The 13,354-nt window shown below is 36.3% G+C and overlaps 3 protein-coding genes and 1 long non-coding RNA gene across 8 annotated transcripts; 2 read left to right on the plus strand and 2 right to left on the minus strand.

The window, feature by feature from the left end:
- On the minus strand, positions 5,637-7,747 carry LOC104792962. 5 transcript variants are annotated; one of them, XR_769138.2, is made up of 6 exons: positions 7,267-7,743; positions 6,883-7,144; positions 6,578-6,784; positions 6,293-6,362; positions 5,973-6,165; positions 5,637-5,884 (listed from the first exon to the last, which is right to left on the minus strand). It is a non-coding gene; the product is annotated as an uncharacterized LOC104792962 (long non-coding RNA). The 5 variants fall into 5 exon arrangements; XR_769140.2 differs by having other exon boundaries at positions 6,720-6,784; positions 7,267-7,738; XR_002032372.1 differs by having other exon boundaries at positions 6,720-6,784; positions 6,915-7,144; positions 7,267-7,737.
- On the plus strand, positions 9,320-9,789 carry LOC104792963. Its single transcript, XM_010519235.2, has one exon. The coding sequence runs from the start codon at positions 9,422-9,424 to the stop codon at positions 9,689-9,691; it is 270 nt and encodes an 89-aa protein (XP_010517537.1). The 5' UTR covers positions 9,320-9,421; the 3' UTR covers positions 9,692-9,789.
- LOC104792964 lies at positions 11,033-12,275 on the plus strand. The gene is made up of 3 exons (XM_010519236.2): positions 11,033-11,229; positions 11,704-11,816; positions 12,070-12,275. The coding sequence occupies exons 1-3, from the start codon at positions 11,094-11,096 to the stop codon at positions 12,151-12,153; spliced, it is 333 nt and encodes a 110-aa protein (XP_010517538.1). The 5' UTR covers positions 11,033-11,093; the 3' UTR covers positions 12,154-12,275.
- LOC104792965 lies at positions 12,307-12,781 on the minus strand. The gene has a single exon (XM_010519237.1). The coding sequence runs from the start codon at positions 12,710-12,712 to the stop codon at positions 12,350-12,352; it is 363 nt and encodes a 120-aa protein (XP_010517539.1). The 5' UTR covers positions 12,713-12,781; the 3' UTR covers positions 12,307-12,349.

Below are 13,354 nucleotides of genomic sequence, written 5' to 3' on the forward strand. Positions count from 1 at the left end.
TGTTGGCACAAACTTGAAGATAACTTAGGTTAGAAGCAAGACTTATCCAAACCGAGTTATGGTTCAAGGATAAGGCTCTCAAAGTTTAGGAGTTATCTAAACAATATTGTGTTCCCATTGGGATCAGGATTTGTGTGTTCCTATATATATGAAGCCGAGTCATGGCAAAACAATTGTAAGGTTGAGAGCTTGAGAAGTTTAAGTTTTGAGTCAGTTTCTTAAACTAATAAAGAGAGATTATTCTTTATATTCTTTAGTTTCTGCAACCTATATTCTATATTTGGTATCAGAGCAAAAGATCTTTTGTTCTGTTTACCCTTGGCGTTGTGAAGAAGAAAGAACAAGGCAAGAGTAGTTGCTTGGATTAAGAGAAAGATGAGTGATATAATCCCTACGACCATGGCTAACAAACCGAAGGAAAACGGTCCGTCCTCAATACAGTGTCCTATGCTGAACTCTGCAAACTATACGGTATGGTCGATGCGTATGACGGTTGCACTAAGGGTGAACAAAGTGTGGGAGACCATCGAACCAGGAGAAGACGACATAGACAAAAACGATATGGCTAAAGCTCTTCTATTCCAATCGATTCCTGAAAGTTTGCTCCTGCAAGTTGGCAATCTCAAGACTTCCAAGGGAGTTTGGGATGCAATAAAAACTAGGCACATCGGAGCTGAGAGGGTTAAGGAGGCAAGGCTTCAAACATTGATTGCTGAGTTTGATAGAATCAAGATGAAAGAATCAGATACAATAGATGATTTTGTCGGAAGACTTTCTGAATTATCCACAAAAAGTGCAGCTTTAGGAGAAGACATTGGAGAACCAAAGCTTGTTAAGAAGTTTCTTAACAGTCTACCACGGAGGAAATACATTCATATCGTTGCTGCACTAGAACAGGTGCTTGATTTAAACACCACATCGTTTGAAGATATTATTGGTCGCCTTAAAGCCTATGAAGAAAGAATCAGTGGTGAAGAAGAAGCTCAACTTGAAGACCAGGAGAAACTTATGTATGCCAATTCGGATCATCAACCATATCAAGAGAGTTATAGTGCAGGAAGAGGTAGAAGCAGAGGACAAGGAGGTAGGTTCTATGGTCGCGGAAGAGGACGTGGAGGACGTGGTCGTTACAACGAGAATTTTAGAACGGAGAGAGATGCATCTAAAATAACCTGCTACCGTTGTGATAAGTTAGGACACTATACGTCTAATTGTCCAGATAGACTACTTAAACTGCAGGAAGCAACAGAGAATGTTGAAGAGGACACACAAACAGCTGATGCATTGATGATGCACGAAGTAGTCTACCTGAATGAGCGTAAGGTGATCCCAAGCAAGTTTGAAACTCATATTGATGGTGATGATGTGTGGTACTTAGACAATGGGGCTAGTAACCACATGACTGGTAATCGCTCCTATTTCTCCAAGCTTGATAAGACAGTAACAGGGAAGGTTAGGTTTGGAGATTATTCTCGCATAGATATAAAAGGCAAAGGTTCAATTCTGTTTGTGACCAAGAATGGTGATTGCAAAATTTTAGCTGATGTCTATTTTATACCTGGTCTGAAGAGCAACATCTTGAGCCTTGGACAGGCTACGGAGTCCGGCTGTGATATTCGTATGCGTGGTGACACTTTAACATTGTGTGATCAGGAGGGTCGACTTCTAGTGAAAGCTACAAGGTCTAAAAATCGTCTGTACAAAGTTCCTATGGTAACAGAGAATTCTAGATGCTTACAGCTTATAACTACGAGTATTTCAAGCAAGTGGCACTCACGTCTAGGGCATATTGGGAGTGACAGCTTGAAGACAATGGTCAAACAGAATCTTGTGTCAGGGATGTCAAACCTCGAGGTTGAAAAAAAAGTTTGTGCTTCTTGTTTATTTGGAAAACAGGCTAGAAGAGTCTTTCCAAGCTCAACATCTTTTCGAGCAACACATATACTGGAGCTTGTACATGGAGATTTGTGTGGTCCGATCACCCTATCTACACTGGCTGGAAACCGATACGTGTTCGTACTGATTGATGACTGTTCAAGATATATGTGGTCGTTTCTCTTGAAAGAGAAAAGCGAAGCTTTCTGCAAATTTAAGAACTTCAAGACAGTTGTTGAGCAAGAGACAGGTATGAAAATCAAAATGTTTCGAACTGACAGAGGTGGTGAGTTTCTATCTCTAGAATTTCAACGTTTTTGTGAAGAAACCGGGATCAAGCGACAACTAACCGCACCATATACACCACAGCAGAACGGTGTAGTAGAAAGAAGAAATCGAACCATGATGGAGATGACCAGAAGCCTGTTAAAACATATGAACATGCCTAATTATCTGTGGGGAGAAGCTATTAGACATACTACTTATCTGTTAAACAGAGTGTTTACAAGAGCACTTGTTAATCAGACTCCATACGAAGCATTCAAGGGTAAGAGGCCAAATGTGGAACATCTTCGAGTATTTGGTTGCTTATGCTATGCCAAAACTGAAAATCAACACTTAAAGAAGCTTGATGATAGAACCAGAATGCTTGTTCATTTAGGAACGGAGCCAGGGTCAAAGGCTTACCGTCTGTTGGATCCGGTGAATCGTAAGATAACTGTGAGTAGGGATGTTGTCTTCGATGAGGAGAAGAATTGGAGATGGAATAACTCTGGTAATGAAGCTGTTAATGACTCAGGAACCTTCAGTCTCACTTTTGGTGATTTTGGAAATAATGGCTTAAGAGAAGAAAGACATCACGAAGAAACAGAGGAAGTGAATGAACAAAGTCAAAGTAGCGATAAAGAAGTGGAAGAAGATGAGCTCCCAGAAACTGAGGTTTCAGATCTAGAGACAATTGAGGGATCAGAGGATCAAGTTCAAAGGGAACATGAATTGCGGAGGTCAACGAGAGTGATAAAGAAACCAAGCTATCTGCAGGATTTTGTTCTGTTTGCAGAAACAGAGACTGAACGCCTATTGATGGCACTCGATGAAGAACCATGGGATTTCAAGGAAGCTATGTGTGAAAAGGTTTGGTTACAAGCATGTGATGAAGAAATCTCATCGATCAACAAAAAAACACTTGGATTTTGGTGGATCTTCCGTCTAAGGCCAAGCCGATTGGAGTTAAGTGGGTTTTTAAGATCAAGCGTAACTCTGATGGAAGCATAAATAAGTACAAGGCTCGGCTTGTGGCAAAGGGTTATGTGCAGCGTCATGGGATAGATTTTGACGAAGTTTTTGCTCCTGTAGCTCGCATTGAAACAGTTCGTTTCATCATTGCTTTAGCAGCCACAAACGGATGGGAGATACATCACCTTGATGTGAAAACGGCGTTTCTTCATGGTGAGCTGAAGGAGGATGTTTATGTCAGTCAACCAGAGGGTTTTGTCATTCCAGGAAGCGAAAACAAGGTCTACAAGCTGAATAAGGCATTATATGGCCTCAGACAAGCACCTAGAGCTTGGAATAATAAGCTGAATGAGATTCTAAAGGAGCTTGGTTTCGTAAAATGTTCTAAGGAGCCCTCTATGTTTTATAAGCAAGAGAAGGGTCACTGTCTTCTTGTGGTGGTGTACGTCGATGATCTTCTTGTTACTGGTTCAAGTCGTGAAGTGATTCTTGAGTTTAAAAGGAGAATGGGGTTAAAGTTTGATATGAGCGACCTTGGTAAATTAAGTTACTATCTCGGTATCGAAGTTTATCAAACAGATTCTGGTATTACTCTGAAGCAAGAAAGATATACAGTCAAGATTCTGGAAGAAGCAGGTATGGGGGAGTGTAATGCAGTTCAAATACCAATGGATTTTGGTGTTAAGTTCTCCAAGGCTCAAGCTGAGAAAAGTATTGATGTGAAGGAGTATCGTAGAAAGATTGGCTGTCTTCGGTACTTGATTCAGACTCGACCTGATCTTTCTTACTCTGTTGGTGTTTTAAGTCGGTACATGCATGATCCTAAGGAGTCTCATGGAGCTGCATTAAAGCAAATATTGAGATATTTGCAGGGAACTCGATTGTATGGTCTTGTGTATAAGCGAGGGCAGAATACTCGTTTGATTGGGTTCAGTGACAGTAGTCACAATGTGGATGAAGATGATGGTAGAAGCACGGGAGGTCATGTTTTCTATCGTAATGAATGTCCCATTACTTGGTGTTCTCAGAAGCTTGATACGGTGGCATTATCTTCATGTGAGGCTGAATTTATGGCTGCCACTGAGGCTGCAAAGCAAGCAATCTGGTTACAAGAAGTTCTGAGTGAAGTTACTGGAAAACCGTGTGAGAAGGTCTTGATCTTACTGGACAACAAGTCAGCGATCGCTCTCACTAGGAACCCTGTCTTCCATGGCCGCAGTAAGCATATTCACAAGAGGTATCATTTTATACGTGAGTGTGTGGATAATGAACAGGTTGAAGTGGAGCACATTTCTGGTGAAGAGCAAAAGGCTGACATCCTTACCAAAGCTCTTGGTAGGATTAAGTTTAAGGAGATGAGAGATCTCCTAGGAGTTCAAGAAGTTTCAGAAGGAGTCTTCAAGCTTGTGGGGGAGAATGTTGGCACAAACTTGAAGATAACTTAGGTTAGAAGTAAGACTTATCCAAACTGAGTTATGGTTCAAGGATAAGGCTCTCAAAGTTTAGGAGTTATCTAAACAATATTGTGTTCCCATTGGGATTAGGATTTGTGTGTTCCTATATATATGAAGCCGAGTCATGGCAAAACAATTGTAAGGTTGAGAGCTTGAGAAGTTTAAGTTTTGAGTCAGTTTCTTAAACTAATAAAGAGAGATTATTCTTTATATTCTTTAGTTTCTGCAACCTATATTCTATATACTTTATGACATTAAGGCTTGGCTCTGGATTTAACTGTGAAGATTGATAGAAACGGAAATTTGTGCCAGCATGTTTGTTGTATCAAGTTCTCCTGGTGAAGTTGCTACCGGAGGGAATTTCGCCAAACCACATATTACTCTAGTGAGCGTACTTTGTGCATGTAACCACGTAGACGTAGGACTTGTGTTTGGGGCGAACCACTATTTTGAAACCCATGTAATCTCGATTTGGTGTTAAACTGATACAAGATCATTACACTACGCTTATGAATGATGTGTTAGGAAGGGCAGAGAAACTAACTGTACTGAAGCGATGAGAAAATATAATGTTGTTTGAGGTCTTGGCCCGAGAAATGTTAACAAGAACGTAAAGTTCACAAAAATTTGCGGCAGAGAGAAAGTAAAGGTTTCCGAGTCTGAGAAATCATGATCAAAAGTGTTTTTCAAGAATATATATAGCTAGATGCGAGGATGTATGAGGAAGTAGTGAAGACTAGGGGCCGGATTAACACTACAAGAAAAATCAACATTCATAGCATACAATAAATACTATCATATGTGTTTAATAGCGTTTTCATAAACGCTATGTTCTCTCCGCAGCTATCTTAGGTGTCACCTCTATTATAGCGTTTTTGACATGTTATTATATATCGTTCTTTCATAACATTAACCAAATGCTATAATATTGTTTTCTGTAACACATATTTTGTGCTATTTTATATTATGCCATAGCATTTTTTGTTTGCTATATGGAATTCTTTAATTTTTAATTTGATTTTTTATAATTTATATATTTGACCATAGTTTTGCAGACTTTATTTAACTGGATTGATATTTAAAAAAATTATTTCATAAATCATCAACATACATAACATAACGTTAATATAAGCAAGTCTTACATATCATACCAAGTCTTATAATATGCTGCCCTGTTTTATCCAAAAAGCTAACATTATAGCTTATAAGGATAGAGACAAACTTCAATCTCTTAAGTCTCTTCTCCTCTATCGCCTTCCCATCAAATGCAGTACACACGTCTGAAGAACTGTTCCTGTTAGCATTCCTGTCCAGATTCCCTGGAATCATGTGTATATACATCAACTTAAAGCTTATGTTTTCGATTAGTTTTTTCATTACAGTTCAAGAGTATACATAGTTACATACCTCTACTCCAAGTTCCCTCTTGTAGATGAGCAATAAAACAAATAGGTATTACCACATATATAGAAACACCCAATGTTCAACTATGCCTTGCCATCCAGCACCAACAGCTACAGCTTTTGTACCAATATCAAAATGGTTGTTCCTTCTTCTCTCTGTATACACCTCCAACATCGCTAATAGTTGTTTTTTCTCTCTGTATAACATTAAAAACAGATAAACTCACATTGCAACTGAAAATTTTAATACCACAACAAATCTTTGGCCTAGATAAACAACTCACAGTTTACGTCACAAATTATTAATGGAGAAGAGAGTTTTACCTCTTTGTATGTTGTTATCTTCTTGGATTCCAACTTTTGACAAACTGAGAAAATCCAGATGAATGTGCAACTGATCAAAATTAATAGAATACTTTCAACTCGTTAATACAATACTAAGGTGCTTTTGTGGTAAAGAAAAGGAAGATATTCACTAACCCAAAACGTTGACAGATCAAATAAAGAAATTTTAGCTCAAACTCAAAAATCAGAGACTTATGGGTGAGTAGAATCAACACTAAAGTTATCTATAAAACAAGTAGAGAATCGGATAAACAAAACATTCACCTTATATCAGCCATAAGTTCGACATTATAATCACCAATGTGTAGTTCATAGAATAAAAGCTTTCAAGCGGAAGATGGCTTGCTCATTATCCGCCCTAGCAAAGTTAAAAACGTAAGTAGCACGAGATAGGTAAGTGACTTACATGGTCTCCTTGAACTCAACTGTCACCACAATCAGATTTCTCGCAGTCCTCACCACTAATTCACACTGCAAAATGACACACAATCAGCTTCTCTGAATTGCAGATCCAAATCACAAGAATGTCTGGTAGCTTACAATAGGAGCATATGAGAGATAAGACATACTCAATTTGAAAATTGAAAGTAGAAACATTCACCGGTGAAGAACTGTGGGAACTTGACAGGCAAAATCACAGCTTCCTTCAAAGCTTGTTTAGCACCTTCAAGCCCAGCAACATCTGTCCACGCTTAACATTAGGCTTTTCCCTAACAATATCAGAGTTTAACACAGCTCAAAGATTTGGTTGCTCTGGGTCCTCTCCATCTCCTCTAGGCTTCGTGGCTACAGCTGTAGCATCACCACCGTTTGATTCTAGGCACGACCCACCTTCGTCCAAAGAAGAAGTTAAACTCATGAAGCCTCTAAATAAGAAGTTAACCAAAGCACAACTAGAAATTCTGATTCCAAACCCAGATTCAAAGGGGGAAAGAGAGGCAGAACCAACAAACCTTCTCCGACGGTAACCAGTTTCTCTTCTCGATCTGGAGATGATATTCAGATCCGAAACCGAATTGGTTTCTCGTATGTTGGGATAGAGGGTTCGTTATTGTGACTGCTTCTATGCTGCTTCTCAGTGATGCTGAAACTGTGGGAAGAGACGGAGATCGATTTCGGATATTGGGAAACGGTCGTCGAGAAAACAAACATCAATTTCGAGAGAGATTGATTGAGTGATGAAGTGTTGCTGAATTCTCACTCACATCAAGCAGCGCCGGTGAGAAAGACGAAACCGGAGGCAACTATTGTTTATGAAAGGAAGAGCTAAAAGAGAAGAATTTGGGTTGTAAGAAACGGATCTGAGATGCACATAGGAAGATATCGATTTTGGGTTTGAAGGTGGAGAGACACAGACTCAGATCTTACTTTTGTTATAAAAGAATATAATAAACATTTTATATCTTTTACATTGGACACTTAGGCGCAAAACCAAAAAAATTAGCTACTTGTTACCGCTTTATCAAAAATTTTAGGTTTACAGAGCCAATTTTAGTTTTCGGCTTACTTATTTGAGGTATAGCGTTTTTAAAATGCTATTATATAGTACCATTTCCAAAATTTTATTTATTATAGCATTTGCCAAAAACGTGCTATGTTTTTATGCTATCAATGCCTATATTTCTTGTAGTGTAACGAGAAACTAATTTAAAGAAAAAAGCACATACGATTTCTTGTTGGGGATAGAAAAGAGACTTACAAAAAGCTTGATGATGAACTCAGGGAGTGTTTGGACAGAGTTGATTTATCGTTGGAGATAATCATATAGGTCTCATCACTTCAGAAGATGGTTCTTGTTCTCGTAGAGATTAATGGTTGATTATTTGTCCTTGTAAAAATTATTATGGGACAATTGGTAAAAAGATTTTAAAAAAAACTGAAGCAATAATTGAATTTAAAAACAAAAAAATTTGTGTTACACTTTTCTTAAAACGTGTTGTTAAAAGGGAAGGATTTCGGAACTATAACTTAAAAAAACAATGGTGTAAATTGTAATTAATTATTTCGAAATAAAATACTATGTTATACGACACAAAAGCTAAAGTATTTGTGAACTATATAATTGACTTTCATAAAAATAAAAATAAAAAAATTTGATGGTACTAGTTAAAACTATTTTTTTTTCTTTTTGGATTGTAAAAAGAGTTATTTGTTTGGAAATAGAATGAAAAGAAGATAGTTAGCGTCTAGAAGTTGTAAAAGATATTGAGATGTTGACAAACTTTATATGAATATCTCACTAGTCTCATGTCGTTTGTGACTCTCTGGTACACGTAGAGATACAGCTAACCAAACAAGAGTTGTAAAGCTAATTGTGGACTCCATACTAAGAACTACTTCCACTGTTCGTACGTATAGATAGTTCTCCCATATTTCTTCTTTCTTCTTCTCACGTCGTCTTCTCCTAAACTCAAGTTGTAAGATTATTTTAATATTTTAGATTTTTTTCTTTATTAATAATTTTTTGAATCAAACCTAAAAGATATATCAGGACCTACATAACTATAATATTTCTATAGTATCAGTGATAGAAACTATAATATTAGTATTTTTTATATAAAAAAAAAAATATTGGTTATATAGCTTTATTAAATGGAAAGAAAAGAATAAATACATACATAATAGTTTTCGAATTGATATATTTGATCCAATGTAAGCAAACACATATTTCAAAACAATAGGCATAGTAAATATCTTGATAATAATATCCCAAAGATATTTTTGAGAAATTTGATTGCTTTTTGTGTGTTAGTCTATGCATCAACAAATCATAGAGAAAATTTTGTCGTTAGTTCTACAATCGCTAATATTGTCGTGTCCGATATCAAAACAAGTACGTACGTGTGTGGTAATACAGACCATTCAGTCAATTTGGACCAAAGACAACCGTTGATCCATCTGTTTTCTTTTTTACTTGATTTTTTTCTTCTAAACGAATTGAAACCGTGTTTTCTTTTCTTTGTCGCCGTGCATTAAACTCTAGTCTCTATATAAACAGACCATTCACCATTGAAACTCATTAGAAATCCGAATACTTTCAAGAACTTTTTCGATCTTAAAACATTTTCAAGAAAAGAGAGAAACTAGAAAAGAAGATCGGAGGTCATCATGGTTAGATCAGAATTAACAAGACGAAGGTTCTTATCTGGAAATGAAATGGCGCCGGCGCCGGTGATTTCTCGCCGGACATGTTCAATGTCTCCGACACTAGAGACGATTTTCGAAGAAAGGTCCGATGATTTTAATCATCACGATCCACATTACAGAGTCGTCGTCGTAGGACAAAGACATCGTTTGTTTCTTCTTGTTCCGGCGATCATATCCGCCGTATCTTGCGCTTTGTTATATAGACAAGATCGTGTTGTTCGATTTTATTAAACATACATACAGGCATATGGAGTATATGTTATGTATTTTACTGTAACTATGTACTATAAGCTAAAGAGTTTTATTTATATAATCTTATGTCTTTGTTTCATAGTGTTAAATTAACTTGGACAAATATCAATTTATATAACATGTGTTTTATTCTCTTAATTAGTTCTTGGTTTTTACTTTTTACCAATAGGGGCATTTCTGAACGTGGCTCTCAAACTTTTTTGACAAATAGATTCATATGCAAAAACGCGTCCTAGAAATCAACACAACGAGACGGTATCAGATTATGCCGATAACTTATAGGTCTTTAGCCAACATATAACTTTCCAAAAACATGGTTAAAATGGATGTTGTTGACCTATGCATGCAAAACACGTTTTCATGTGAAAAAATAAACCCGGATCTTTAATTAAAGTCCGAACTCTTTCTAGACCTAAAATCATGGATATAGATTTTGTTATTAACAACACAATCAAATTACAAATCAAAGAAAGCAATCAACAGTCTTTTATAATCTTGTACAAGACAAAGTACAAAAGCGTTGAGAGTAGAAGAGGAAGAAATATCACAATCCGTTTAGGGGCTTTGACCGCAAAACTGTCACATCCTTCTTCAAATATCGTTTCCAGTTTAGGCTGTGAGATGCTCTTCGATAATCGTCTCTGCTGAATCCGACGAGACATTGAAGGTGCAACCTCTCCCCATGTTTGAATAAACCTCATTTCATTCGCCATTGATGCAGTAGTTTTAGGAGTTTTGTTATGAAAGAATTGGGTTATGTTTGTCTTGAAATGGGCAGGTGAAAGAAGATTAAAGGTGTTATCGAGAGATTCTGGTTGTCCAATTAGTGGAAGAGCACAAAGGAAGGGCTTATATAGAGAAGAATTAGAAGACTTTTTAAAAAGGTTATAAAAATATGCGAAAAATGTCAGTATCCAAAAATATCAAGTCAACACGTAGTAATCTCTTAATTTAATTCTTGTGCTAACTTTAGAAGTTCTAGAAAGTAAAAAAGGATACCGGAATAAACAAATTGTTCTATTGATAGTGAAATGTAAATTAGTTATATTATGTTGTATGTAAATAAAGATGTCATTAAAAGTTAAATACAGTATATAATGATAAAAACGGTTATAAAAAATGTGAAAATTTCGATTTTGAAAACAACTAGAAAAGAAACTAGAAAAACCGAAATTTTGACTCAAATGTAGAATACTATTTTTACTTAAATGAATATATTTATATTTTAAAAAAATATTAAGATAAAAATAAAAATATGTGAAGTCAACATTTTAGTCAACATAAAACACAAAACAGAGCTTTAATAATCACAGTGGAGAGAAAACCAAAACAACAAAAAAAATCACAGTAGGAAAAAAAAAGAAACTTGAAACTTTCTTCAATGGCGGACGAAGGAGAGAAGCGAACTCCACCGTCGTCGGAACCTCTTCTTCCTTCTCTGTCGCAATCTTTACCCCAACCCGAAGATCCACTGCCGGAAACCTCTACTCCTCCGTCTAAATTTGATCCAAGTCGAAGTAATTTCTCTAATTTTTCTCCGCAACATCAAAATTGATTTCTAGGGTTTTGGTTTCTGGGTTTTTTGTTTCTCTCTTCAATTGGACTGTTGAGTTCCTCCACCATTGTTAATCTTACCCAAAGCTCTCGTTGTTTTTTAATTTCTCAATTCTGGGCTGAAGTCCTTGGTAATAGCATAATCACGAATCTGACCAATCACTCTGTGAAGAGAGATAGAGAGAGAGAGAGAGAGAGCTAAGAGCTCTGATCAATCACTCTGTTTCTATATGAATTTTGTTGGTTATAGCTTTATTAAGATCCTTCCTTGTTATGTTGTTGTTGTTGTTCTGTTCATATGAGAGTCACTCACCAGCTTGCTGTGTTTTACTTTTTTTCAATAACTGTGCATTGTGTGGTATATTGTATCTTTGTTTCTTGGCTATTAATTAATCTAAACCAAATTGCTTTGGAATTGATTCTGTTATTTGAAAAAGTGATTGGGATCATCAAAAGGAAAGCTTTGATTAAGGATTTAGCTGCAGCTCACCACACTGAGTGTCTTTCTCTTTGTCGAGAACTTGTTGACCTCCAAAAGAGAAAAGACGAGGTTAGAATATCAATAATTCTCCTATCTCTCTCTCTCTCTATTCTTCATTGTGCATGTTTTCTCATCATTTCTTTGTACAATGAACCCTTAAGTCAAGTCCTGGTTTCTCGTATATTGCATATGACTCAATGCATTTTTCAGTTGGGATTGATATTGTTAGACTTGGAACCCCAAAACAGTGAAACTTTGATGACAAAACTGCGCATCAGCCTAAACCGGCTTTTCACGTTTGCTCTTTTTTGTGTTTATGCAGCCGTTTCTGGACACAAATGCAACGGAAGATCTGAGAAAAGAGACGTTAAAGTCTTCTTCCAAACGAGCTAAGAAAAAGCGTTAAAAAAAAGTATGATATGCTACGTACGTAGGTATGATTGTTAATAGATGGGATTCTTATAATGCTTTCAGGTGATGTAAGAAACTTTGTTGGAAAAAAAATTGAAATGTTATTTGATATATATATCTCTAAAGTATATACAATGTTTACAACACATTTACTAAGCAGAATTAGAATCACCCTTTCTAAGAACATCTCTTTAACTATACCGAGCGAAAATCCGGCAAACCGGTCTAAGACAATCAATCGCAGCAACCGCCTGATGCTTAGCCTTCAAACAAAATCTCCGGAACCAGTTCGTGTCGGGAGCAATGACAACCATAGAAGACTGAAGATACATAGAAGCCGCTCTTTTCACGAGCTCGTTTCTAATGGCTATGTTAGAAGAATCCATCTCGGACAAGAGAAACCCGTCTTGAGATGAAGGAAGACAGTGTTGGCTGGGAGAAAAGAACGAACCGAATCCATCGGAACTCGAGATCATGTCTTTCAAGCTCGTGTACTGGAGATTGTTGTGATCATTGTCCTCGGAGATAAAAAGGTAGGGTGGTTTTTGCAACATTTGGAAACCTTGTCTCCATATTCGTACTAGAGTTTTTGATGGTGGGGAAGCTGATGGATGAGTTAAATATCTTCCCCTGTTTTCGACGACAGGTGATTCCTTCTATTTTGCCTTTTTTATCGGAAAGGCCTTAAATTTTTGAGACTTCCCACTTTATAACCGCAATATATATACCAAACCAAAGTTTTAAACCGGAAATCAACCAAATTTTTTTAAAACCCGAATTTAGTTCTAACTCGAGCCGACATTAAAAGATAAAATTATGTTATTTGCCCATCGTTTTTAAATAATCAGTGTATAAGTATATCTATATATACATTTTCCAAGTACAATTATGAAATAAATCCTCAACTTCAAACTTATTTACAATACTGCCATTGAGTTAATTATTAATTAATCGATTTAAGAAACTAATATTAATCGGTTTAGGAATAATAGATTCGGATCAAAAATAGAGTGATGCGGATCCTACTTTCCTTATTTTTAGTATCGGATTACTAACCTCTTAATTACGATTTTTATTATTTGAATCAATCTTTATTACTAATTTCGCTCCTATTATTTAGTAATTTTTTACTTACCAAAATTATCTATACTTAATGATTATCGTATAATATCTAATTTATTACCAATTGGGTTTAA

This window comes from Camelina sativa, chromosome 6, assembly GCF_000633955.1.
Source record: "Camelina sativa cultivar DH55 chromosome 6, Cs, whole genome shotgun sequence".
In the NCBI taxonomy this organism is placed as follows: Eukaryota; Viridiplantae; Streptophyta; class Magnoliopsida; order Brassicales; family Brassicaceae; genus Camelina; species Camelina sativa.

What these genes read in the sequence shown, in the direction of transcription:
- LOC104792964 (XM_010519236.2), top strand. Translation starts at nt 11,094, where the DNA reads ATGGCGGACGAAGGAGAGAAGCGAACTCCACCGTCGTCGGAACCTCTT. An exon ending in TAAATTTGATCCAAGTCGAA is followed by an intron (nt 11,230 to 11,703) that starts GTAATTTCTCTA and finishes TATTTGAAAAAG; the next exon opens with TGATTGGGATCATCAAAAGG. An exon ending in TCCAAAAGAGAAAAGACGAG is followed by an intron (nt 11,817 to 12,069) that starts GTTAGAATATCA and finishes GTGTTTATGCAG; the next exon opens with CCGTTTCTGGACACAAATGC.
- LOC104792965 (XM_010519237.1), bottom strand. Translation starts at nt 12,712, where the DNA reads ATGTTGCAAAAACCACCCTACCTTTTTATCTCCGAGGACAATGATCAC.
- LOC104792963 (XM_010519235.2), top strand. Translation starts at nt 9,422, where the DNA reads ATGGTTAGATCAGAATTAACAAGACGAAGGTTCTTATCTGGAAATGAA.